Source organism: Castanea sativa, chromosome 7, assembly GCF_040712315.1.
Source record: "Castanea sativa cultivar Marrone di Chiusa Pesio chromosome 7, ASM4071231v1".
In the NCBI taxonomy this organism is placed as follows: domain Eukaryota; kingdom Viridiplantae; phylum Streptophyta; class Magnoliopsida; order Fagales; family Fagaceae; genus Castanea; species Castanea sativa.
The window spans coordinates 17181552-17206236 of record NC_134019.1 but is presented as its reverse complement, the minus strand read 5'-3'; the positions used below and the strand labels follow the sequence as shown (position 1 = coordinate 17206236).

At 40.0% G+C, this 24685-nt stretch overlaps 1 protein-coding gene across 1 annotated transcript; it reads right to left on the bottom strand.

Annotated features, from left to right (window-relative positions):
- Nucleotides 1-356: 356 nt before the first annotated feature.
- Nucleotides 357-24284, bottom strand: LOC142644061 (uncharacterized). The gene is made up of 8 exons (XM_075818746.1): nucleotides 24213-24284; nucleotides 23850-24120; nucleotides 15117-15235; nucleotides 14155-15025; nucleotides 13890-14041; nucleotides 13659-13808; nucleotides 12311-12902; nucleotides 357-757 (listed from the first exon to the last, which is right to left on the bottom strand). Exons 1-8 carry the CDS (start codon nucleotides 24282-24284, stop codon nucleotides 357-359), a joined length of 2628 nt encoding a protein of 875 aa, XP_075674861.1.
- Between the last annotated feature and the right edge of the window lie 401 nt (nucleotides 24285-24685).

Here is a 24685-nt window from a genome sequence, read left to right as displayed (position 1 = left end):
TGATTGCCCAACTTGGCCTTGAGATTGGAGACATGGAACACAGGATGGATGAGGGAACTAGGAGGTAAATCCTGTTTGTAGGAAATTGCCCCTACCTTCTGTATGATCTGGAATGGCCCATAGTAATGAGGAGCTAGCTTTCCCAGCTTTTTATGGTGCACAAATGACTGCTTGTATAGCTGCAACCTTAGGTACACCCAATCCCCCACAACAAATGATTTGTCCACCCTCTTCTTGTTAGCAAACCACCTCATCCTCTCTTAAGCAGCACACAAATTTTTCTTAAGTAAAGCCAAAAGCTGCTGTCTATCCTTAAGTAACAAATCCATAGCCTTAACCCTTGTAGTGCCGGATACCTAGTCTAAAACCCGAGGAGGAGGGTACCCATACAAAGCTTCAAAGGGTGTCATCTTAGAGGAGATGTGGAAATTGGTATTAAACCAAAAATCTGTCAAGGGCAACCATTCAACCCAAGTGTTAGGCTTATCAGCTGCAAAAGCCCTTAAGTAGTGTTCCAAGCTCTTATTAACCACCTCAGTTTGAGGGTGGTAAGAAGACATGGCCAATGTGACTCCTTGCAATCTCATCAATTCCTTCCAAAAAAGAGAAGTGAACACAGGATCTCTATCATTGACAATGGTGGAAGGCATGCCATGTAGTTTGAAAACAAACTGTAGATAGAGATTGGCAACCTTGGTTGCAGTGTAAGGATGTGAAAGGGGCATAAAATGGACATACTTAGTGAGTCTATCCACCACTACAAACACCAAAGACTTCAAGTGAGACTTAGGCAACCCTTCAATAAAGTCTATACTCACATCCAACCAAGGTCTCTTTAGAATAGGTAGGGGCTACAACAACCCAGCAAGGAAGCAGGTCTCATGTTTAAGCTTCTGACATACATCACATTCCCTCACATATTGCTTCAGATCCTGCCTCGGTCTAGACCAGTAAAAGTCTTTTTGAAGCCTATGCAAAGTCTTTAAGTAGCCAGAATGGCCCCCCAAGGGATTGTCATGCACCTACTTTAACACCACAATCTTCAAATTTCCATAAGAATCTCCCAAGTGCAATCTTTCTTTGTAAAATAGAAAACCATTACAGAAAGTAAACCCTTGAGGAACATCAGTACCTAACTGGATAGCATGAATAATAGCCTACATTTTAGGGTCAATAGTGTGGGGAGTAAAAAGACCCTGATGGGTATATGGGCCTTTGGGCCATGCTAAGGAAGGCCGACCTGCTCCTGGGTTTAGAACTTGTTAGTATTGTGGGTCGGCCCATACGCCGAGGATCCGAGAGTACAGCCGAGGATGATTTTTCCCCTCGGACGGACATCGGAGATTCCGGGACTTCATTGTAAAGGTTAGGGAATGACACGGTGAAGACCAATAGTATAAGGGGGTGAACCCTTGAATGTCCTAGAAGCATCGATGCTAGAGAAATACCAAGGATAAAGGCTGCCACATCCGCATTAAAGACCCTGCACCTACCGCCCTGGCCGCATTAATGGGGAAGTGACACCTGAACAGTGGAAGGGAAACTTCTGGTTACTATTCAAAGGCACTGAGAAAATAAATATCTAGGCTAAGGGGGAGTTGGGGCAATACGTGTACAAAGTATCAAAAAGAAGAGTATTTAAGGAGCAACCTAGAACTGAAAATGTGGATGGACTACTTTGTAATCGAAAAGGAAAAGAAAAAAAAAGGAAGAGATACTATAAGAACAACTCTTGGCTTACGTCCGAGGAGGTTGATTTACAATATTCCCCGTTGTTTTTGAGTGTTTGCAATCTTGGGCTTGTCATTTAATCCTCACACACTTCTAACCTGGGTTTCAAGCCCACACTCTACAAATTCATATTGTTTAAGGCTCATTGGGCCTGAGCCCGTAACTGTTCTTGGGGCCAGGTGTAATTGTGCACTTACAATTGGCGCCGTCTGTGGGAAATCTAGTCTAGAAGAGGTAGGGATATTATGGCAGGCTTAGGCTCTTACCATGCAGAGTCATAGGGATCACAACCGGAGGACCATTTAGAGCGTCTTGAACATCGAAGGGATCGTGAGGGAAGCGTCCACACAGAGTATCCAGGCGCCAGCCATACTCATGGTGGGGGTAGCACCACTCACGAGGAGGGTTCTAAATCTATGCAGAAGGAAATTAATCGTTTGAAGAGGAAGTTACGCCGTGCTAAACGCAAGTTTTCACCATCCTCGTCTAATCCTTCCTCTGAGGAGGATAGGGGAGATGGCTACAGCTCGAGGTCGCGCTCCCCCACCAGTGCAACGTCCTCCGGTGAGGAAAACGACCAGCCAACTTGCAAACGTAGGAAGCTTCATTCTAGGGGCTTAGGCAACGACGCTATGAGTAGGGCATTGCACCAACTCTCTAAGTCTCCATTCATACGGAGGATTGAAAAAGGAAGGCTTCCCAGGAGGTTTACCCAGCCCACCTTTACCATCTACAATGGCCAGACTGATCCGGTGGAGCACGTGAGTCACTTCAACCAGAGGATGGCAATGCACTCTCACAACGAGACTCTGATGTGTAAGGTTTTCCCCTCCAGCTTAGGACCTGTGGCTATGAGATGGTTTAACGGTCTCAAATCGGGGTCTGTAGGCTCATTCGGGGAGTTAACTAGGGCATTTGCTTCGCGGTTTATTACGTGTAGCAGAATCCCTCGACCATTGGACTCGCTGCTATCCATGGCCATGAAGGAAGGGGTGACGCTGAAAGCATACTCCGACCGATACTGGGAAATGTTTAATGAAATAGATGGTGATTTTGATGAGGTGGCGCTTAATACCTTTAAGGTAGGTCTTCCTACTGACCACGACCTAAGAAAGTCTTTGACGAAAAAGCCCGTCCGCAGCGTACGCCGCCTTATGGATCGTATTGATGAGTATAAAAGGGTAAAGGAAGACCAGCAGCAGAGGAAGGGAAAGGAGAAGGTTATCCCGCAGGAGAGAAGGGATTTCAGGTCGGACAGATATCACAACAACAAGCCGAGGAGGGATTACTTCGGGCAATCCGGCTCGGCAGCACCTCAGGCTGTAAATACTGTGTTCCGAGAACCAGTGCATCAGTTACTAGAGAAAGTTCGTAAAGAGCCCTTCTTCAGATGGCCCAGTAAGATGGCAGGGGATCCTGCGAAAAGAAATCAAAACCTCTTTTGTCAGTATCATCAGGATGTGGGCCACACTACCGAGAACTGTCGGACCTTGTGGAACCATCTGGAACAACTCGTCAGTGAGGGAAAGTTGAAGCAGCACTTGTGTTAGCCCGCTGGGTAGGTCAGTCAAGTCGGCTCGAATAACCAGAGGAACAATTCATCTCGGCCATCATTGGGAACAATTAATGTTATCTTCGCTGCACCTGGTAGGACCGGCTCAGGTCCCACTAGAGTGATGGCGGTTTCCCATCCTCAGGCCGAGGATGTGGGTTGCAGGCCAAAGAGGTTGAAGGGCACTTTGCCCGTCTTAGGTTTCTCTGAGGAGGATAAGGTAGGGACTATCCAGCCCCATGACGATGCTCTTGTGGTCACCCTCAGGATAGGGAATTATGATGTGAGGAGGGTGATGATAGATCAGGGCAGCGGTGCAAATATCATGTACCTTGATCTATTCAAGGGGTTAAGGTTGAAGTTGGAAGATCTTACTCCTTATGATTCGCCGCTCATAAGTTTTGAGGGGAGAGCCGTTGTGCCGAAGGGACAAATTCGTTTGCCCGTTCAATCCGGCTCAGAAACGGTTGAGGTGGACTTTATTGTGGTTGACGCGTACTCTCCATATACATCCATCCTTGCCAGGCCATGGCTGCACGCTCTTGGAGCTGTCTCCTCTACCTTGCATGTCAAAGTTAAATTTCCCTCAGGGGAATGTGTTGAAGAGGTCCTCGGCAGCCAATCGGTGGCCAGGCAATGCATATCGGCTGCTGTCCTGCATCAGACGGAGGCCGAATCTTCGGCTCTGATCACCAAAGGTTTATAGCAATTAACTGCTCCCGGTTCATCTGGGATGGCGACAGGGGAGGAGACATATTGTGAGGAGTTGGAGAAGTTTCCAGTAGCCGATGACCCAGAGAGGTTCTTCCAAGTCGGTGTACTTTTGCCACACCAAGAGAAGATGGAATTGTTAGAATTCTTGAAGGACAATGTTGATGTTTTTGCGTGGGATCCTTATGAAGCTCCAGGCGTTGATCCAAGCTTCATTTGTCATCACTTAAATGTCAATCCAGCTATCGTTCCGAGAAGGCAGCCACCTCGGCGATCCTCCAGGGAACATTCCGAGGCTGTGAAGGAAGAGGTTCTTAAGCTTAAAAGGGCTGGTGCTATCAAAGAGGTTTTCTACCCCGAGTGGTTGGCCCATACGGTTGTTGTGAAAAAGAAGAATGGAACGTGGTGGGTATGTGTGGACTTCACTGATCTGAACAAGGCCTGTCCTAAAGATTCGTTCCCAATGCCACGTATTGATCAACTGGTGGATGCCACTGTCGGACATCCTCGGATGAGTTTTTTGGACGCCTTCCAAGGTTACCACCAGATTCCCTTAGCATTGGAGGACCAGGAGAAAACTGCCTTCATTACACCGACGGGGAATTATCATTATAAGGTCATGCCATTCGGCTTGAAGAATGCTGGGGCTACCTATCAAAGGATGATGACCAGAATGTTCGAACAGCAGATGGGGAAAACCATTGAAGTATATGTCGACGACATGGTGGTGAAAAGCAAAACAATACCCTCACACGTGAAAGATTTGGTCGACACTTTTCAAATACTGAGAAAGTACAAGTTGCGCCTCAACGCCTCAAAGTGCTCTTTTGGCGTGGGGTCTGGAAAGTTCTTGGGATATATGATTACTCATAGAGGCATAGAGGTAAATCCTGTGCAGGTCAAGGCTATTCAGGACTTGCAGTCTCCTCGGAACCCAAAAGAAATCCAGAAGCTAACGGGAATGATTGCTGCCTTGAATAGATTCATATCTCGGTCAACTGACCGGTGTCGTCCTTTCTTCCAACTGTTGAATAAGTGGAAAGGGTTTCAATGGACCGAGGACTGCGAATTAGCTTTTCAACAGCTCAAGCAATATCTTTCTCGGCCACCCATTCTGTCTCGTCCGGAGGCACATGAGATTTTGTTTGCTTATCTGGCAGTGGCCGTCCACGCGGTCAGCCTGGTCCTGATAAGAGATGATGACGGGGTGCAAAGACCGGTATATTATGTTAGTAAGTCTTTAGGTGATGCCGAAGTGCGTTATCAACCTTTAGAAAAAGCGCTTCTGGCCGTGGTTCATGCCACGCGAAAGATTCCCCACTATTTTCAGTCTCACACAGTGGTTGTTCTGACTCAATTGCCTCTCAAGGCAGTGCTGCGTAGCGCCGACTACTCAGGAAGGATAGCAAAGTGGGGGACCATCCTGGGGGCTTTTGATGTTAAATACAAGCCTCGCACCTCGGTGAAGGGCCAGGTCCTCACTGACCTGGTGGCGGAATTTGCCGAGCCATTGCTGGAAGAAACTCTGAAAGAGGCCCACATGGGTGAAAAATCAGTTGGGGTAATCACAGCTGCGGTGTCTCCGATTTGGGAAGTGTATATGGATGGGGCTGCTAATCAGAGAGGGTCTGGTATTGGACTTGTTCTAATGTCCCCTGAAGGAATTGTCTTTGAAAAATCTTTAAGATTGGCCTTCTCGGCTACTAACAATGAGGCCGAGTATGAAGCAGTCTTGGTAGGCATGCAGATGGTACGTAAGATGGGTGGGAAGGAAGTCCATGTCTTCTCAGACTCTCAACTAGTGGTCGACCAGGTCATGGGGACCATGGAGGCTAGAGACCCCAGAATGCAGGAATATTTGGCCCAGATCAAGCGCTAGCAACCTGAATTTGACTCCTTCGCCTTAACTCATATCTCTTGGAGCGGAAACACCCATGCAGACTCCTTAGCCATGCTGGCAACTACCTCGGCTCAAGGTTTACCAAGGGTTATCCTCGTTGAGGATTTACTAAAACCCTCTGTTGTCATTGCCGACGCACCTCGCATCCATCTAATAAGGCTTGGACCTAGTTGGATTGACCCGGTCATATCTTTTCTTAGGAATGATGTTCTTCCTGAAGACAAATCTGAAACAGATAAGATACGTCGAAAGGCGCCGCGTTTCTGGTTGTCCGAGGACCAGAAACTGTACAAACGATCCTTTTCAGGACCGTACTTGTTGTGTGTACACCCTGACTCAACGGAAGGGCTTCTGGAAGAACTGCATGAAGAGATTTGTGGCAGCCACACCGGGGGAAGATCCTTAGTCCACAGAGCTCTAACTCAGGGTTATTGGTGGCCCAATATGCAAAGGGAGGCTCAAGACTATGCCAGGAAATGCGATCAGTGTCAGAGGTTCGCCCCTAATATTCATCAACCTGGAGGAGTTCTTAACCCCCTTTCCAGTCCTTGGCCCTTCGCACAGTGGGGACTAGACATAGTTGGGCCATTCCCAAGGGTAACAGGTAACAAAAGATGGCTTCTCGTGGGAACAGACTATTTCACTAAATAGGTTGAGGCCGAGCCCTTAGCAAACATTAGAGATGTTGACTCCAGGAAGTTTTTCTGGAAGAACATCGTAACTAGGTTCGGTATACCACACACACTCATCTCAGACAACGGTGTTCAGTTCGATAGTAAGGCTTTTAGGAAGTATTGTGGTGACATGGGTATCACAAATAGATATTCCACTCCAGTTTATCCTCAAGGAAATGGGCAAGCCGAGGCCGTTAACAAGGTCATTGTCAGTGGGCTGAAGAAAAGGTTGGACGATGCGAAAGGCAGATGGGTAGAAGAGCTCCCTCATGTTCTGTGGACGTATCGGACTACACCGTGCAGGTCCACTGGAGAAACGCCATTCTCTATGACTTATGGAGCCGAGGCGGTGATACCTTTGGAATCTGGTTTTCCTACCCTAAAGACAAGTTCTTTTAGCTCGGAGAATAACGATGGACTCTTGGAGAAAGGTCTTGATTGTCTTGATTTACTTGAGGAACGACGCGAGGCAGCTATGGTTCAAATGGCTTACTATCAACAGAAGCTAAAACGAGGATATGATGCCCACGTGAAGCTAAGGCCACTTGCACCTGGTGATCTTGTGCTAAGAAAAGTTATTGGCACCTCTAAAAACCCAGCTTGGGGTAAGCTATGACCCAACTGGGAAGGCCCTTATCGCATTGTTTCAGTAGCAGGCATATGGTCATATCGGCTAGCTGACCTAGACGAAAAAATTGTACCACGCCCGTGGAATGTAAATAATCTTAGAAGGTATTATTATAAATAAAATTTGCTTTTGTCGGTTAACATTTCGAAGTTATAAATACCTCTGACGCATGAAGCTACTATCTTTAAGAATCAAACAGAAACTTGGTTAAGTGCAGTCCTCGGACCACAAACCTTGTGGAAATTGATGTCTTCTCATTTGTTAAACAGAACCTAAGTTATGCCGGGTCCTCAGACCTCCTACTTTGGGAAAATTAACATTTGAAGCTACTATCTTTAAGAATCAAACAGAAACTTGGTTAAGTGCAGTCCTCGGACCACAAACCTTGTGGAAATTGATGTCTTCTCATTTGTTAAACAGAACCTTAGTTATGCCGGGTCCTCAGACCTCCTACTTTGGGAAAATTAACATTTGAAGCTACTATCTTTAAGAATCAAACAGAAACTTGGTTAAGTGTAGTCCTCGGACCACAAACCTTGTGGAAATTGATGTCTTCTCATTTGTTAAACAGAACCTTAGTTATGCCGGGTCCTCAGACCTCCTACTTTGGGAAAATTAACATTTGAGGTTATCATTTGTAAGAGTCAAACAGAAACTTGGTTAAGTGCGGTCCTCGGACCCCAAACCTTGTGGAAGTTGATGTCTTGTCATTTGTTAAACAGAACCTTAGTTATGCTGGGTCTTCGGACCTCCTGCTTTGGGAAATTTAACATTTTTGAAGTTACAATTTTTAAGAATCAAACGGAAAATTGGTTAAGTCTTATCTTCGGACCACGACTTTGATCAAAGTTAACTCCTTATTATGTCTGGGTGTTAATGCGTTACTGTTTATTAACTCTGATCTTAAGCTTTATATCTTTAAATGATAAGCAAATTTGTGTAAGGAATGGTCCTCGGACCTTACAACCTACTAGAAACGGTGCTATACATTACAAGGGTTTGATCGTTATATGAGGTCTTTTCTTCTTTTTAATCAAAGCATTGTTTAAATATCTCAACCATGTCACCTTCTGTTAAATCTTTAATAACATGCGCGTGATTATGTGGAAGTTATGATTGTGCAATCCTTGGAGTTAGATTTGTTTACTCTGAGAAACTTTTGCTATGTATTAATGGGAAACTTTTGCGATAAGTATAAAAAGAATAAAGTAAAAACAGATGCAACACGGGTGAACATCAAATAAAGTTGTTCTTCATTAATCATTTGGACATGCATTACATATAAAGGCTGAACATGGAGAAAGAGAAGCCCTAAGCTAGGTCCTGAGCTTTTGGAGGAGGATTTCGCTGAGAAGTGCTGGTTCCCTCTGTCTCTTTCAGCTCCAACTCAAAAGGAGACAGAACCTTTTGTCCTTTGTCTGCTACTTTCGTTGGAGGGACATTGGATTCCATGGCTTGGCTAAGGCCCTTCTCGGCACCTCCGCCTCCTTCCTTGTCTTTATTGGAACCCGAAGGTTCTGTAGGATCCGGAATTGGCTTCGGGACCATGGGAGGAAGAGCAGGAAGAGTTGTCTCAGGGGTAGGAGTAGCAGCAGGAGCCTCTTCAATCTCTTGTATCTCCAGGGGAAGCCAAACGTTCTCGGACTTCCTCAGATCCGAGGATAGAGGAACTCTTGCTACGTTTAAAGCTTCCCCCCAGACTTTCTGACAGTACTCCCGGCACAAAGCCGCGAAGTCCTCTGTCAGCTGCTCCTCGGTGGTTGCTACCCCTTCCTCGAAACTCGCCTGCTTGGCAGCTTGTAAGGAGAGTTGGAATGAGCTGGCTTCTTCCTTCATCAGCGCAAGTTCTTTTTCCAAATCCGAGCGTTCCCGTTGGACTCGGGCGAGCTCATCATCTTTTTCGCGAAGGAGCTTGCACTGCCCTTCTATCTGGGTCTTCATAGTCTTCAAGTTTGACTCGACCCCATTTTTCTCTCTCCTCAGCTCAGCCACCTCCGAGGTAAGCTTTTCATTCTCTGCAAGAGCTGTGCCCAAGGTCTTCTCTGTCTCTAGCCTAATCTACAGCTCAGTCCTGGCCTTCTTCCGAGTATCTTCTATAAATCTCTCGGCTGCAAAGACCCCCTGAATGGCCTGTAACAAAGTGTGATGGAATCAGGAATAGTAAACAAGGGGTAAACTTGTGGAATCTTCCTAAAAAGGGGTAAACTTACCAGCGCTAAATCCCTTTTTAAAGAGATGAATAGTTATGGCTGGCTCATTTTTTCCAAGGTTTCCATGTCCTTGGGCAACAGAAGAGGGTGCTCCAACACTTCGGCCAAGTGGTGGGCATGGCCTTGTTGAACCGCCCTTATACTGGACTGGTAGGAGATGGGTGCGCTGTCCAGTCTTAAGTCGGGGGACCAGGTGGTCGGTGCTCGGCGCACTTCGGCCTCGTCCCTGATTTCCCCGCTTTCAACTGAGCGGGCCCTACCCTTGCCTTTGTCCAGCTTCTGCTGCTGAACCGGTGGGAGTTGTTGTCGTGGTTTCTTGGGGTCCTTACTGATCGTCCCCTCAATATCCCCATTTCTCTTCTTCTTGGGATCCTCGGCTGGAAGTTTTAGCTCAGCTGGAGGAGGGGGAGGTGGCAAAGATGGGGGAACTTGGGACGTCCCCGTCTTTTTCTCCATAACCTTCGCAGCTCTATTGGTTAGGAGACCCTTCATCCTGCCCATATCTTCCTCGGATTCGTCCTCGGGTAGGACAACTACAAACCCTGCAATTCCGGAGGCCTCGGTGGCTTCTTCCTCCTCGTCGGAAAGTACGACGAACTGATTCCCTCGAGGTCTCTCGGTGTCTTCAAAATGGAATTGATCTATCTCCTCGTCTAGTGTATGTGAAGAAGACACCTGCTCTTCTGGAATAATAGTTGCCTGAGAGTGCACGGCGAGGGGAATTGCCGCTATGGGTTGGTTGTACAAAACGGTGTGGGGGGCGTCAGGGAGATCGTGGTCGTCCAAAAAGTGGGGCCGGGCTACGTTTATTCTTCTTCGTCTTCGGTCACCCGCAATTATGGCGTTCTCTATCTCCTAGAAGTCCGAGGATATGGGAGTGTACCCCAGAATGAGATGAGCAGCCCTGAGTTGTAAGTCTTCGTTAACGAACACGTCGGAGCGAAGCACTCGGTTTAGGTCTGCGATGCTACAGTGACTCAAACGAGGGCGCACATGTTGCTTATCTGCAAAAAAGACGTCAAAACAAACAAGCCTAATCAGATTCACACAGATATGTAATAAGTTTAAGTAATTATGAATACTCATTTTTGTGTGTGTTAGAGGAAGTTGTGTTGTGGGGAGATTAATCCTATGGCATCGCACCTGGGTCCCCCCACTCAACTGGGCAGTGGAGGCCGTCGTGCCAGTTCCCAGAGACGATCAGGTGGTCGTCCTTCATGCCTTTGTTGGATTTGGGCAGACAGGAGATTAACCTAACGACACTAGAACGGGACTTAATGTAGTAACCTATATTGGAGAGTTTATGGGACTCGTACAGAAAAACGACATCATGCCAGGAGAGGTTTAGACCCATTTGCTCGTTTAGAGTATCGACGCTACCCAAAACTCTAAAAACGTTTGGGAGGCACTGATCGGGACACAACCGGTGGTTGCGAAGGTACTCCCTAGTTACAGGTTTCATTGGGAGGGTCATCCCACCCTCTATAAAGGCTATCATCGGGATGATAACCTCTCCCTCTTTCCTAGAATCGGCCACGGCTTCCGCCGGACAATATTCTAGACCTACGTCGCTGGGAATACGGTACTTGGCCCTAAAGCCTTCCATCCCAGCGGCGGTATCAACTAGACACTTGAATCTTCCTATTACAGAGGAACGAAAGATTAAACTCTAAGAGGGAGAATGCTTATAGTGAGAGCCGAGGACAAGGACCGAGGAGAAAAGGTTAAGTATAGAAAGAACAAAAACTTACAAAGTTGAAGGTGTGCAAATTTCCACGGTTTTTTGCAGGTAAAGTATGATGGCTGATGTTTTGATGGGATTAACCCCTAGGGAATTAAATGAAGGCGCAGGTTCCCGAAGCGTCATGGCGTGCGGAAAAGCGGCCTCGAAATTATGTTTATCCCGCCCAAATTTTCGTGGAGTAATGAGGGCCGTTGGATGCCCATCTCGCCGTTGAACGTGGGGGACAAAGTGTAACTTGCAGTAATAAATGCGCGCGTTTTTTAAAATAAAACCGCCAAGTGGCATCTTCTGGGACGCGAAACGATTTTCACATGTGCCATCACTCACAAAGTGTGTGGAGTAGGTTCTCGTTAGATCAAAACCCTATTTTTCTCCTCGGACGTCGAAAATTAGAGTTTTGAGGGGCTATTGTGGGGAGTAAAAAGACCCTGATGGGTATATGGGCCTTTGGGCTATGCTAAGGAAGGCCGACCTGCTTCTGGGTTTAGAACTTGTTAGTACTGTGGGTCGGCCCATACGCCGAGGATCCGAGAGTACAGCCGAGGATGATTTTTCCCCTCGGACGGACATCGGAGATTCCGAGACTTCATTGTAAAGGTTAGGGAATGACACGGTGAAGACCAATGGTACAAGGGGGTGAACCCTTGAATGTCCTAGAAGCATCGATGCTAGAGAAATACCAAGGATAAAGGCTGCCACATCTGCATTAAAGACCCTGCACCTACCGCCCTGGCCGCATTAATGGGGAAGTGACACCTGAACAGTGGAAGGGAAACTTCTGGTTACTATTCAAAGGCACTGAGAAAATAAATATCTAGGCTAAGGGGGAGTTGGGGCAACACGTGTACAAAGTATCAAAAAGAAGAGTATTTAAGGAGCAACCTAGAACTGAAAATGTGGACGGACTACTTTGTAATCGAAAAGGAAAAGAAAAAAAGAGGAAGAGATAATATAAGAACAACTCTTGGCTTACGTTCGAGGAGGTTGATTTACAATATTCCCCGTTGTTTTTGAGTGTTTGCAATCTTGGGCTTGTCATTTAATCCTCACACACTTCTAACCTGGGTTTCAAGCCCACACTCTACAAATTCATATTGTTTAAGGCTCATTGGGCCTGAGCCCGTAACTGTTCTTGGGGCCAGGTGTAATTGTGCACTTACAAATAGTATAACTCAATTTTAGATCAGACAACCAGGTTGGAGTAGGGAAGGATATCATGCATAAGGTGCCCTTAAAGGCAGTTGGGACACTTGATGCAGAAGTAGCTGGTTCAGATGGTACAGAAACAGAACAAGAGGTAACAACTTCTTCACCTTGCCTCCTTGAAAGAGCATCAGCCACCACATTCTCCCTACCTTGCTTGTACTCCACTATAAAAGCATAGCCAAGGAGCTTAGTGATCCACCTTTGCTGTGCTGGAGTTCCCACCCTCTGCTCTAATAGATATTTTAAACTTTGGTGATTAGTTTTGATAACAAATGGTCTCCCTAACAAATAGGGCCTCCACTTCTTCACTGCCACCACCAAAGCTAAAAATTCTTTTTCATAAGTAGAGAGTGAAAGCTTATTACCCTTCAATGTCTGGCTGTGGTAGGCAATAAGCATATGATCTTGCATCAAAACAGCTCCCAAACCTAGACCAGAAGCATCACACTCCACAGTGAAGGGCTTGGTGAAATCAGGCAAAGCCAACACTAGATGACATGAAACAACATCCTTAAGCATCTCAAAGGCATGGGCAGCTTTTGGGGTCTAAATAAAAGAATCTTTCTTCAATAATGCAGTTAAAGTTGCTACATTTTGCCTATAACCCTTCACGAATTTCCTATAATAGCCAGTGAGGCCAAAGAAACCCCTTAAAGCCTTGACATCTCTAGGTATAGGCCATTGCTGTATAGTAGTAGTCTTCTTAGGGCTAGCCTTCACCCCTTCACTAGAAATAAGATGGCCTAGATACTCCACCTCATCACAAGAAAACATACACTTAGATTTCTTAGCATATAGCTAGTGTTTGGCCAAAGTTTTCAAAACCAATCTGAGGTGACCAAAGTGATCAGACAAGGATCTACTATAAACTAGTATATCATCAAAAAAGAAAAAGAAAAAAGAACAAACTTCCTTAAAAAAGGGCTTAAAAATTCATCAAGGATTGAAAGGTAGAGGGAGCATTGGTCAAGCCAAAGGGCATAACCAAAAATTCATAGTGGTCTTCATGTGTCCTAAAAGTAGTTTTAGGAATGTCTTCCTCCTTCGTCCTGATTTGGTTGTAACCAGACCTAAAGTCCAATTTAGAAAACACACAAGCATCACCTAGCTCATCCAACAACTCATCAATGACAGGAATAGGGTATTTGTCCTTGTAGTTTCTTGATTCAAAGCCCTATAATGAATACACATCCTCCAAGAACCATTAGCTTTCCTAACTAAAAGAACTGGTGAAGCAAATGGACTACAACTATTCCTAATTGAACCAACAGACAACAACTCCTTAACTATCTTTTCAATTACATTCTTTTGATAATAAGGGTACCTGTAGGGTCTTTGGTAGATGTCTTGAGCTCCTTCCTTAAGCTTGATTTGATTTTCATGTCCCCTAATAGGAGGTAATCCAACAGGAGTTGCAAAGACTGCATCAAACTCTAATAGTAGCTCAGCCACCTAGACAGGGACTTTGGAAGCACCATCTGCATAGTGGAAATCCGTAGGATCTAAAATTTGCAGAATCAATCCTCTCTTCACAGGTTCTTTCAAAAATTGAGTCCCTTCTTGAATGTGAGTACTTGCACCCCTTAAACCATGTAACATCACAAACTTTTGTGCATAAGAATAGCACATAGTTAGCAATTTGAAGTCCCATTGAATGACCCCAAGGGTACTCAACCACTGAGTTCCTAACACCAAATCACAACCCCCATAGGCAACACATGTAATTGAACCAAAAATTGATGCCCTTGCAAACAAATAGGAACTTCCTTACATAATCCTTGAGTTCTAATCACATCACCATTAGCCACCTTCACTTCCAAAATTTGAGAAGCATCCACAGGAATATGTAATTGAGAAAATAAGGAAGTATCAACAAAATTATGTGTGCTACTCGAGTCTATAAGAATTACCAAGGACTTATGCCTAACCTTTCCCATTACCCTCATAGTACTAGAAGTAAGGGTACCACTTAAGGCATAAAGTGTGATTCCAGCATCCTCAACATTGTTTTCTTGACAGTGCAAGGTGTGAACAAAAACAGAAATTCCATTACCCTCCTCAAGTTCAGTAATATGCACCCCTAAATTAACTTCAAGCATAAACTCCACACAATCAAGAAGGAACAACATAGCATATTTACATTTATGACCAGGACCCCACTTCTCATCACAATTATAACATAATCCTTTTTTCTTCCTCTCCTCCATTTGAGCAGGAGATATTCTTTTGATTGGCAATCTAGTATTCCTACTATCTACCAAAGGAGTAACTTTGGGTGGACCTAACATTAAGGGCTTAACTAGCCCCAATTGAACCTTAGAACTCCTCTTATAACTACAATTGTACTCTTCTTGAATCTTGGATAAACCAAAAGCCTCATTTAGTGATTGAGGATTAAGCATACGGACAGGAAGTCTTATCTCATCCTTCAAGCGACTGAGGAAGCAACTCAGCTTGTGTGATGCAGACAACCCTTTGATTCTATTAGATAAGACTTCAAATTGAGCCTTATACATTGCCATGGAAGTTGTTTGCCTCAACCTGGTCAGCATTTCCATGGGATCATCATATGCAGTTGAACCAAACCTTGCATGCATAGTTTGAACCAGTGACTTCCAATCAGAACACCCCTGTTTCTTCACTTTCTTGAAACCAAACCAGAGCTTCACCTTCCATAAGAAAAGAAGCTAACATCAATTTCTCTCTAATGGGAGTATTGTAATACCTAAAATATTGACTGGCCTTATACACCCAACTCACAGGTTCTCCACCAGAAAATCTTGGAAAATCCAACTTCATGGGGTGAGACATAGGCAACAATGAAGAACTAGGGTTTTGATTTCCCCCAATTCTTTGAGATTGGTAGGTGCCACCATGATCTGAAGAACTCAATTTTTGTAGAATTGTAGTTAATTTTTGGCTCATCTCATTCAAAGTTCTCATGTGAATTTCTTAAATAGTTTGCATCTCTTGTAACTCCTTAGTGTGATGATCAGTTGTGCTTTGAAGTGAAGCAATGGCTTCATTTATTGTAGCAGAGGCACGAGTCTCTGCCATGAATGCCAAGGAAAGCCAAGCTTTGATACCAAATGAAAGGGAAAACTTGTTTGGTAGCTGAATTCGAGGCTAGTTGGACCTCCAGAACAGAGTGATAGAAGAATAGAGAGATAGGATAGGAAGGATTGGTAGTTTGATGAACAATTTGCTTAAACTTCATTGATGATGGCCTTTGGCCTTTATACAAGTTTGCTCTGCATTCTCACTACCAACCAACTAACTAACCCCCTCAACAACTAACTAACTAACAACAGTTACAGTTACCTTCACACATTGACTACCCTTAACCATAGTTAACTAACACAACTAACACAAGCAGTAACTAACACAGTAAGCAACACTAGTATGAACAGTAATTCAATACAATAGTACATTGATGGTTAAATCCTAACAGTAAAGGTTCATGCATGGACCATACTTTTTTTCATTTATAGTAGTAGTTGATGAAGAAGATGAATAGTACATGGCAGCCCATAAGGGTCTAATATGCGTGTTACAGACTTACAATGACAGATATATGTTCCTTCTAGCATTCTTGACTCATTAAAAATGAAAGTTCTTCAGTTCTTTGGGTATCAAATTTAGGTCTGTACTTTATATATATGTTAAACATAGTTGGTGTTGGCTTTACTTCTTGCTGTTTTCCCATTAATGGTAGTCTTGGCCTTCAATCAAGGGCCATTATGCTTAATGTTAGTTGCTAGAAAATTCACCTTCATGCAGTAGTAGCTCTAGGTATGTTTTTTAAGGTGGTCACTAAAAAATTTAAATTATACAAAATCTAATAAAGCAATAACTTGAATATTTGCTACAACTACGAGTTGTTAAGGAAAGTAAAATTATTACAATTGTAAAGCCAAAAAAATTATAACTGTTGTCACCTTCAAGGAGAATTCACAACCACAATATTTTTCTTGGTACAATTTTTTAAGAAAAAACTAAAATTAAAGATTATTTTTATTGAATAGGTTGAATGAGCTACAAAATTTGAACGATTAGCGATTTTTATCTTTTTGTTTAATAATAGGTTTTTTATTAAATAATCTGTTCACTTGTTGTTTGGTCTTGTCTTTTTTTGTTTTTGTTTATGTTTATGTTTGTTGTTATTTGGGCTAATATTGGACAAAATTTAGCTATAAAATAGTTGTAACTTAAGGCTACAACCTTATTCAATAAAATAAACATTACTACATATCTAGAAAATTTAACCGTTGAATTGTATGTTCTTTACGCTCTTAATACACATGTCAAATTTTGTATTTATCTGATATTCTTTACTATATAATCTATAGGAATTAGATGCAATCCAATGGTAGATTTGTCAAAATTTATCTCCAATAAAAAGATATTGAGTAAGGTTGTATCCTAAGGCTACAACTAATTTTATAGTTAAACTTTGTTCGCTAGTATTTATTATTGTTATTTAAGTTTTTTTTTTTTAAAAAAAAAATTTATAAAAGAGATTAAGGATTATGTTTGGAGGCACAATTAATTTTGGAGTAATGCTACGTCTACAATATTTTTACAATAAATTTTATGCAAAAAGCTGTTATTGGTGAATAAAAAAATAATATCAATATTGGGTTTAAATTAGAACCAGTAACAATTTACTACATTGGATTTGTTGTGAAATTATTGTGAAAATATTGTGAATGTAGCCCTACTCTTATTTTTTTTAACCCAAAGTTTTTTAATTTTCAAATCAGGATGTTCAACATTTTTATTAGGGTGGTCATAATAGGTTATTTAGCATATATTATTTTTTTGATAAATGTACATATACATTTTTTTTTGTGCTAGTCAGGCTTCATGGCTTCATGGCTTCATGGCTTCACCAGAAACTTTCTATACATAAGAATTAAGAAATGAATTGAAGTCTCAAAGAAAAGTAGGGACAGGTGACAACAAAGAAATTAAAAGCTCTCAATAAATGCTGTAAATTTATGAGGAGAATTTTCTTTTCTTTTTCTTTTTAGGACATACTGGCTTTATCACACGCACTTCGAGCATGCGATGAGGTTTTTTTTTTTTTTTTTTAGTGGTTGTAGCAAAAAAAAAAAAAAATCTATGCTTTTTTTATTCTATATATATAATTTTTATTTTGATAATATAATTTATAAGTAGATAAATGAATTTGAAAATCAACAAGAGAGTGACCCTATTTTTAGGCAATATTTTAGTGGAAGTTAGGATTATATATTTGTGTGGGCCTTTTTTGCAAATGTTGGGTTGGGCCGCCTGTCGCTACACTAGGCCCAAAGATTTTTGGATCAAGGAGTTGGAATTGGTCCAAGAGCAATCCTCCTTGGTTTGGCTTGTGCTCAAACAATGCCCCTGTTAATCAGGCTTTGATCACATGCCCATGATAGGTAGGATTGTTACGTTAACTACGGCAGGCAGATATAATAAAGATAATAATAACAAATTCGTTTATGATTTAGACAGAAGCAAGTAATGGGCTTTGATAAGGGATGCCCGTTTTATGAAAACAATAACAAGAGAATAGGTATTGAATGAATAACAGTAAGCTTAAAGGAAATGAATGTTAGTCTGCCGCATCAAGTTATATTGCCAAACCTAAGTCAAGAAGGGGGATCACCTCTTCAACACGATTAACCTCTTTGAAGGAGAAATTAACTGCTTTGAAGGGGTGGGCCTGAGTGACTTGTGTTTAAGGAGGTCTTTTTCCGTTACCAGAGAGCATGGGTTAGAGAGGGAGAGGGAGAGGGAGATTGACCCATTCAGTACATGCTTACCACTCTATTCTCTCTGTTTTCTTTTACTTCTTCTCTCTATTCCTTAATTCTTTCCTTTCTTTCTTTTCGTTTTTTTTTTTTTTACTCTCCTTGTTATCTTCTTTGATTCTTTCTCTCTTTTTCTTCTTGTTTTCTTACTCTCATTGTCTTTGTGATTCTAATGATTATAGCCCAAAGGTTTCCGTCCTCTTTGCCGTGCACAACAAAGGTCATTTATATAGAGCCAGCCGTAGCGGGTTTTCACCGTTTTAGCCCTTAACTGTTTTTGTCTGGTATGGGTGTTCTTTGCCGACCATTACTGACTGGTCAGTCACCCAGCCAGTGCCACTTACCTGTGCTGGCTGTGCCATTCTACTTCACCAGACAAAGAAAGCTCTTTTGTTTGATTGCTCGCCGTGGCACTCTTACCTGCCACGGTGTAAATACTCTCATTCTCTCCATCCCTCATGGCATGCACCTAGTGGTTCAAACTCAACTTTGCCTCTTTTGGGTGGTATGTCATCCTAGTAGGACATTGTCTCTAAAAGGATTTGAGCAGGAAACACGAAAATAGGTTTTCCCCCCTCCCCACCACTAGACCATAACCCCTTACTTCTGACCTATGACCTCACCATTTTCCTGTATTGGTTGGGTATAGGCTGGTGGTGTCTGGCCCTTGAGCGTGCCTTGCCTCATGCTCATCCAAGTTCTACCTGCTGCTTATGTGTTTGCTGCGATCTGAATGCCCTGTCTGCCGTTCATCTTTAGCTTCTCATGGCGTGGGCTACTTTCCCTGACTTCGCATTTATGGTTTGCTTCTCTTAGGGGCTGGGCCTCCCCCGATTGTGGGCTGTTCTTATGCTTCTAGCTCTTGTTATTTGTTTCCTACCACATCATTCTGCTATGCCTGCCGTGAGGTTTGCTTGGCCCAAGTCTGCTGGGTCTCTCCAGGCTTTTCTTATTCTTTCTCTGAAGGCCTAATAAACTCATTGAACCCTTTACTACTTGCGAGCTCCCTCGTCCCATCTACTTTCCTTTGGGCATCCTTGACCCATTTACTTTCTTGGGGCATCCGTGGCCCTTTCCAATTCTATGTTTCCCATAGGCTTTTACTAGCTTCTTGGGCTTCTTTGACCCGAGTGCTTCTTACTTTTTCTTTGGGGCTCATAGATCCTCCATTGCCCCTTACTTTCTTTACTTACATTGCCTTGGGCCTGCTGTGGCAACCGTGACCCATTCTCATTTTTCTACATCCATACAACCCATGAGTTTGTTATTTCTTTCTTCCGGATCTTTTTAGACCCGTTTACTTCTTCAGGGTCCATTTATTCGCTTTATGGACCCATCATCCATTATTCCTGCCACTTAGCTTAATGGCATTTCCATCCCACTCTCTTCTGCCCATGTCTTTGGGCCTTTCCTCCTGCTGGGCTTCCACAAAAAAAAAAAAAAGAGCATCTACAATATTTACCAAATTATCCTTTAGTTTTGTCTCTACTTAAACATAGGAATGTAGGGGTATTTTCGAACAACAAAAATTCGGTCCAAACAAAGGAAGCCCCCTCTTTTTCTTTTTCTTTTTTGAGAGGGAAGGAAGCCCCTTAAATATTATAGATGAGGGAAATATTTTTAACAAGTGTAATAAGAGCACATGTTAAGGAGTAATAAATATAAATACTCAATAATGAGGGCAGTTTTTTACTCCACCCCATTCTAGTAGATACCCGGTACGAATGTCATTCACAAATTTAAAACTTATAAAACATCAAAAAATAACTTCTAACATTACAAAACATAACAATATATGCAACAATTCCAACTTTCCAAGTATTAAATATACCCAAAAAAAAAAACATAACAATACAACTAAACATGGATTTTCTTGTCAAAATTCTCACTAAAGTTAATATTAAGATATGGATTTTCTTGTCAAATACTTGAATGATAATAACTAAAGGCATGATCAATTTATTCTGTTGTGTAAACTCCATATGAATTTTGTAATATGGACCAATAATTTTGCTTTGTATAACTAAGAGTTTTATGATTTAGTGGCATTGTTGGATTCTGTACTCGAAGATCGTCCCTCACTTGACTATCCACTTAGAAATTATAGTTGAAGAAAACTTACATATATATATATATATACATATATATATATATATATATATATATATATCTTTTTTTAAAAATCTAAAAATTTAAGAAATTTTTTGCAATTTGGTGCCGCCACTTGGCACTACCACATCGTCTAATTCCAATTGTGATCATCAAATTCTTATTTATTTATTTGTCGTAGTATTATCTTTTGAAATTGGTATTTGAGAATCAATGTATGGCATTTTTTTTGGTTATATATATAAACGTGTCCCAATACTGCTGGGTTTAGTATTCTAGTTGTGCCAGCAAGCAATGGCATCACCATTTAACCCCAAATAAAGAGAAGACCAATGACCAGACCAGAGTTCTCCTCCTGCTACAAAATAATGGAGTAGGAGATGATCTACTATTTCTCCACAATACAATTGTCCAACCAAAAATGCAACCTTGAGCAGAATCCTTGTTGTCCGTATATTCTTCAATGGAAACCAATGATCTCAGTTTCCACTCAAAGCTTTATAGTAGGAACTAACATCAAATATTCCATAACGTGATAAGAGAAAATGCTAAGAGACTTCTTAGAGCATGGGAAAGAGCAACAAACTCTATAAAGTGTAATTTGGAGCAAAATTGTCAAATTAGGTAGAGCCGAAGTCTAGTGGGCACAACACAGTTTTGTGGGATAAATAACTTTGGAGTGTGTGTTAAGATGAACAAATTTGGTAACTCTTATTTTAGCATTTCTCTACACATGAATGGAAATATTTTTATGAAAGAAAATTAGCACATTAACACATTTGTCAAAAAAATAATGCAATACCGAAAACGTGTACAATAAACCAAGTCAACCTATCCGAAATAAAATTTTAAACTGAATTAGAGTATATACAATAGCTTAAAAGCAAAATTTTCCAAACTCAAATCATTCTAGAATGAAAACAATCTAAAACTCCAAAATATGAAAATAGTCTTTCATTTAAATATTTTATATGTTCTTTAATCGTCTAACACTTCTATTTGATCCTCCACTTTCTCTTTTTTTATTTCTCTACAAAATAGAAATAATAAAAAAGTTATTTTCTTCTTAAGGAAAACAAAGATTTTGTGAAGTTTTAAAAAAGAACCAAATGATATTTATTTGTGCAATTGTACTTACTTCTTCACAATCTTTCTCTTCTTTACTTCGGCACAAATTTTTTTCTTCAAGTACTTTATTTCCATTGTTAGCCCCTCTTTTTGTTATTTCCTATAATCAATATGATTCAATATATCATTATGTACTAATGATAATATTATAACTTCATCAATAATGTATAGGTGAAGCATCGTAACCTGTTCCGTTTCCTTCAATTTCAATGACTCTGGTTATTGTAAAATTTTGTTTGTGAACAAAAAAATTGTATGCAGTAATTTTCAGTTGGAAGATGTAGGTTTTTCCAATTATGCAATATTTGATGCTACTTGGAATAATATTGTCACCGTCTTCATTCTATTATTAAAAAAACAAAAGATTTCAATTAGTGTAACATAATACAATTAATATAATTATACAAACAATCTATATATATATATATATTGGAGAGTTGCATAGCAGGCACTTTAATTTAATTAACTTCTCTTCTTCCTTGTCAAACACTACAAAATTTGCATGTTCTGTTGTATCGCCAACTTGCATGTCAAGTCTGTATCTGAAATATTATTTTTCATTTACATCAATTAACATTTTTATATATTTAAAGTTAACCAATAGTAAATATTAGAATTACTTACTTAATTTTTGGGAATCCACATACTTTCATACATGTCTCACAAAATAGTTTTGATTCATGTTTTTTCAATTTTTTTAGGACACTCATCACAGAAGACATAATACCATCCATTCTCCGCATTGATCTTTTTAATTGAGGCCATGCAATAAAATGTTATGTCCTATAAAAAAAAACATGGTAAATATTATCATTCAGGTTCCATGAATATTTATGTAACTGTTTTAGAGTTTATTTATAAGAAAGTTCATGAAGGATTTTTTCACATAAACATATTTGGAAAACAAATATAGACCCAAGAACACTCTTTACAACATCTTAAAATATATAGCAATATACTACTCCTGTCATCTGTCTTTCCCAATTGGTTGAAAACATCATGAGGTATTAGTTGAGTTAAATTTTTTTGGACAAATTGCAACTAACAATAAAGCATCGGAGAATGTTATTGATAGAAGAAAAAGCATCTAAAATAAGTTCATTCAATTACATGTCAATTAGAAGATAGGGTTTGTTTTGTCAAAAAAAGGTAACAGAAAAATGGTTGTTAATCACATCATTTACTTTCTAAAAGTATTTATCATATTCAAAATCAATTTGAGGAATTAATGTAATCATAGTTTGTTGTCATCAACTTAAACTTAATTACCAAAAAAAATCATCAATTCAACTTGATTTTTACATGATTATTTAAACAGAACTTATTGATTGATATGTCAGTCCAAATGCTAGGAAAAGAAAATTTTATGTTGCAGCATTCGCATATGATGTACATATACCTCATTTGAAATCCATTCTTCAGCCATTTTTATTTTTTCCCATTTAATTATTTATTTATTTGTTACATAAAATATTCTCCTTTTATAAATAAGCATACCTAGATGCAGACACTACCCTTCAAAAATTAGATTATGCGTTGCTTACTCTCTGCTATCGTATATTTAACAATTGAATCCAAGTTCAAGTAAGAGATAACAATACCTTGCACACTTAATACTAACCTATTCTTTTTCAGTCTTTATAGTTTATAAAGGTCGAAATTTCCGATGGTGTTCTTTTCATCTTAGAAATCTCATTAGGTTCAAGGATTGAACGTGATAGTTGCAACAACTCAATCTTCTTCTCTTTCTCATCAAGGTTGAATTCAGTTTCTTCAAGACTATATTGAAATTCAACATATTAAAAATGTCTATTGGTATCATAAAATAATAATTTAAGAAATTATAAAATTGAACTAAAATAAATAAGTAATTTTAAAATTGTATTGACCTTTTTCTTAACTCTATGACCTCTGGAATATCTAAATTCACATACAACATTGAAGAGTTTGTAGAAGATAATGATAATTACCCTACCATCATTCATACATTAGTAGTTTAAATTATGATGTTTAAACACAAATCATGTATATTAAAAGAAAGAATTGCTTACTCATATATGTCTTAACAGTGGTTGATGTGATAATTATAATAGGCCGCACAAAATTATCAAAACATATATCTTCATTAATTGCCTCTGCAAATTTATCCCAAAATGTGATTCTAATTTTTTCCCTCCTGCATAAACATTTTCTTAGACAATTAAAAATTTATCTCTTGAAAAAATGTACAAATCTAAGTAATATATTCATCTATATCTAACTAAACTGTTATCTTGAAGTTCAATTAGCCTTTTGTTCAATTTTTTCCCACGCACCTCTATCTTTTCCATGGGAGAAATTCCTATTATTTCTCCTATTACATTTACAAACAATAAAGATCTTGATCAAAATCATGAGTTATGAAGATAATAGTATATAACTATATTTTAAAATATAAATGTATAATCAAAATTACCTATTAGAGTTGTGTTTTTGTCAGCAAGATACTTCAACTCATCAAATGGAACCAATTCAAATTTTTGTTTTGCAATAAGTTCATCATTTGTTTCTAACAACTTCACAGATGTTGTTGCATAAAATCTTATCATGTACTTGTGATTCACAATCCTATAAGCATCCTTGTTTTCGACAACTCCAAAATATTTTATTCGATAGATTTTACCTTCTTGTATATCTCTAAAATGATTAACAAATGATTTTCTAATACTTGGATGAATAAGATTATCCTAAAAAAATGAGAATAAACTTATCAAGAAAATATAATTCAATTGTATTTGAAGAGCTGAAAGTAATTTTATTATTTTATTTCAAAACTTACCTTCTCATCAAGCAGCACCAAATCAACACTCATAAGTTCATTATTTATTTTAATATTAAGTACTTCCGACATTCTTGTGACTCTAACTCTAATATTCCAATTGTCTTTTTCAGTGTCAGTTTCTTCCAAGAGATTATATCTTTTGTCTATACATTCTAATAAAATAATATAAAAAAATAATTAGCATTTGCCTAAAAAAAAAGAAATATGAATTGTAAACAATAAAAATTTGGGCAATGCTTGCAATTGGCATATCATACAACCATGTTAGTCAAGAACAAAATAACTAAAATTAAACTCCATCTCAAAAAAAGAAAAATTAAACTCATTATAAAAAAATCACCATATTCGGGTATATAATTTTGGATAATTTATATCATTACATATCATATTTCAATATATATACAATATGGATTCAAATATATATATATATTTTGGTGTTGGTGGTTTAATATTCGGCCAAGTTATATTTA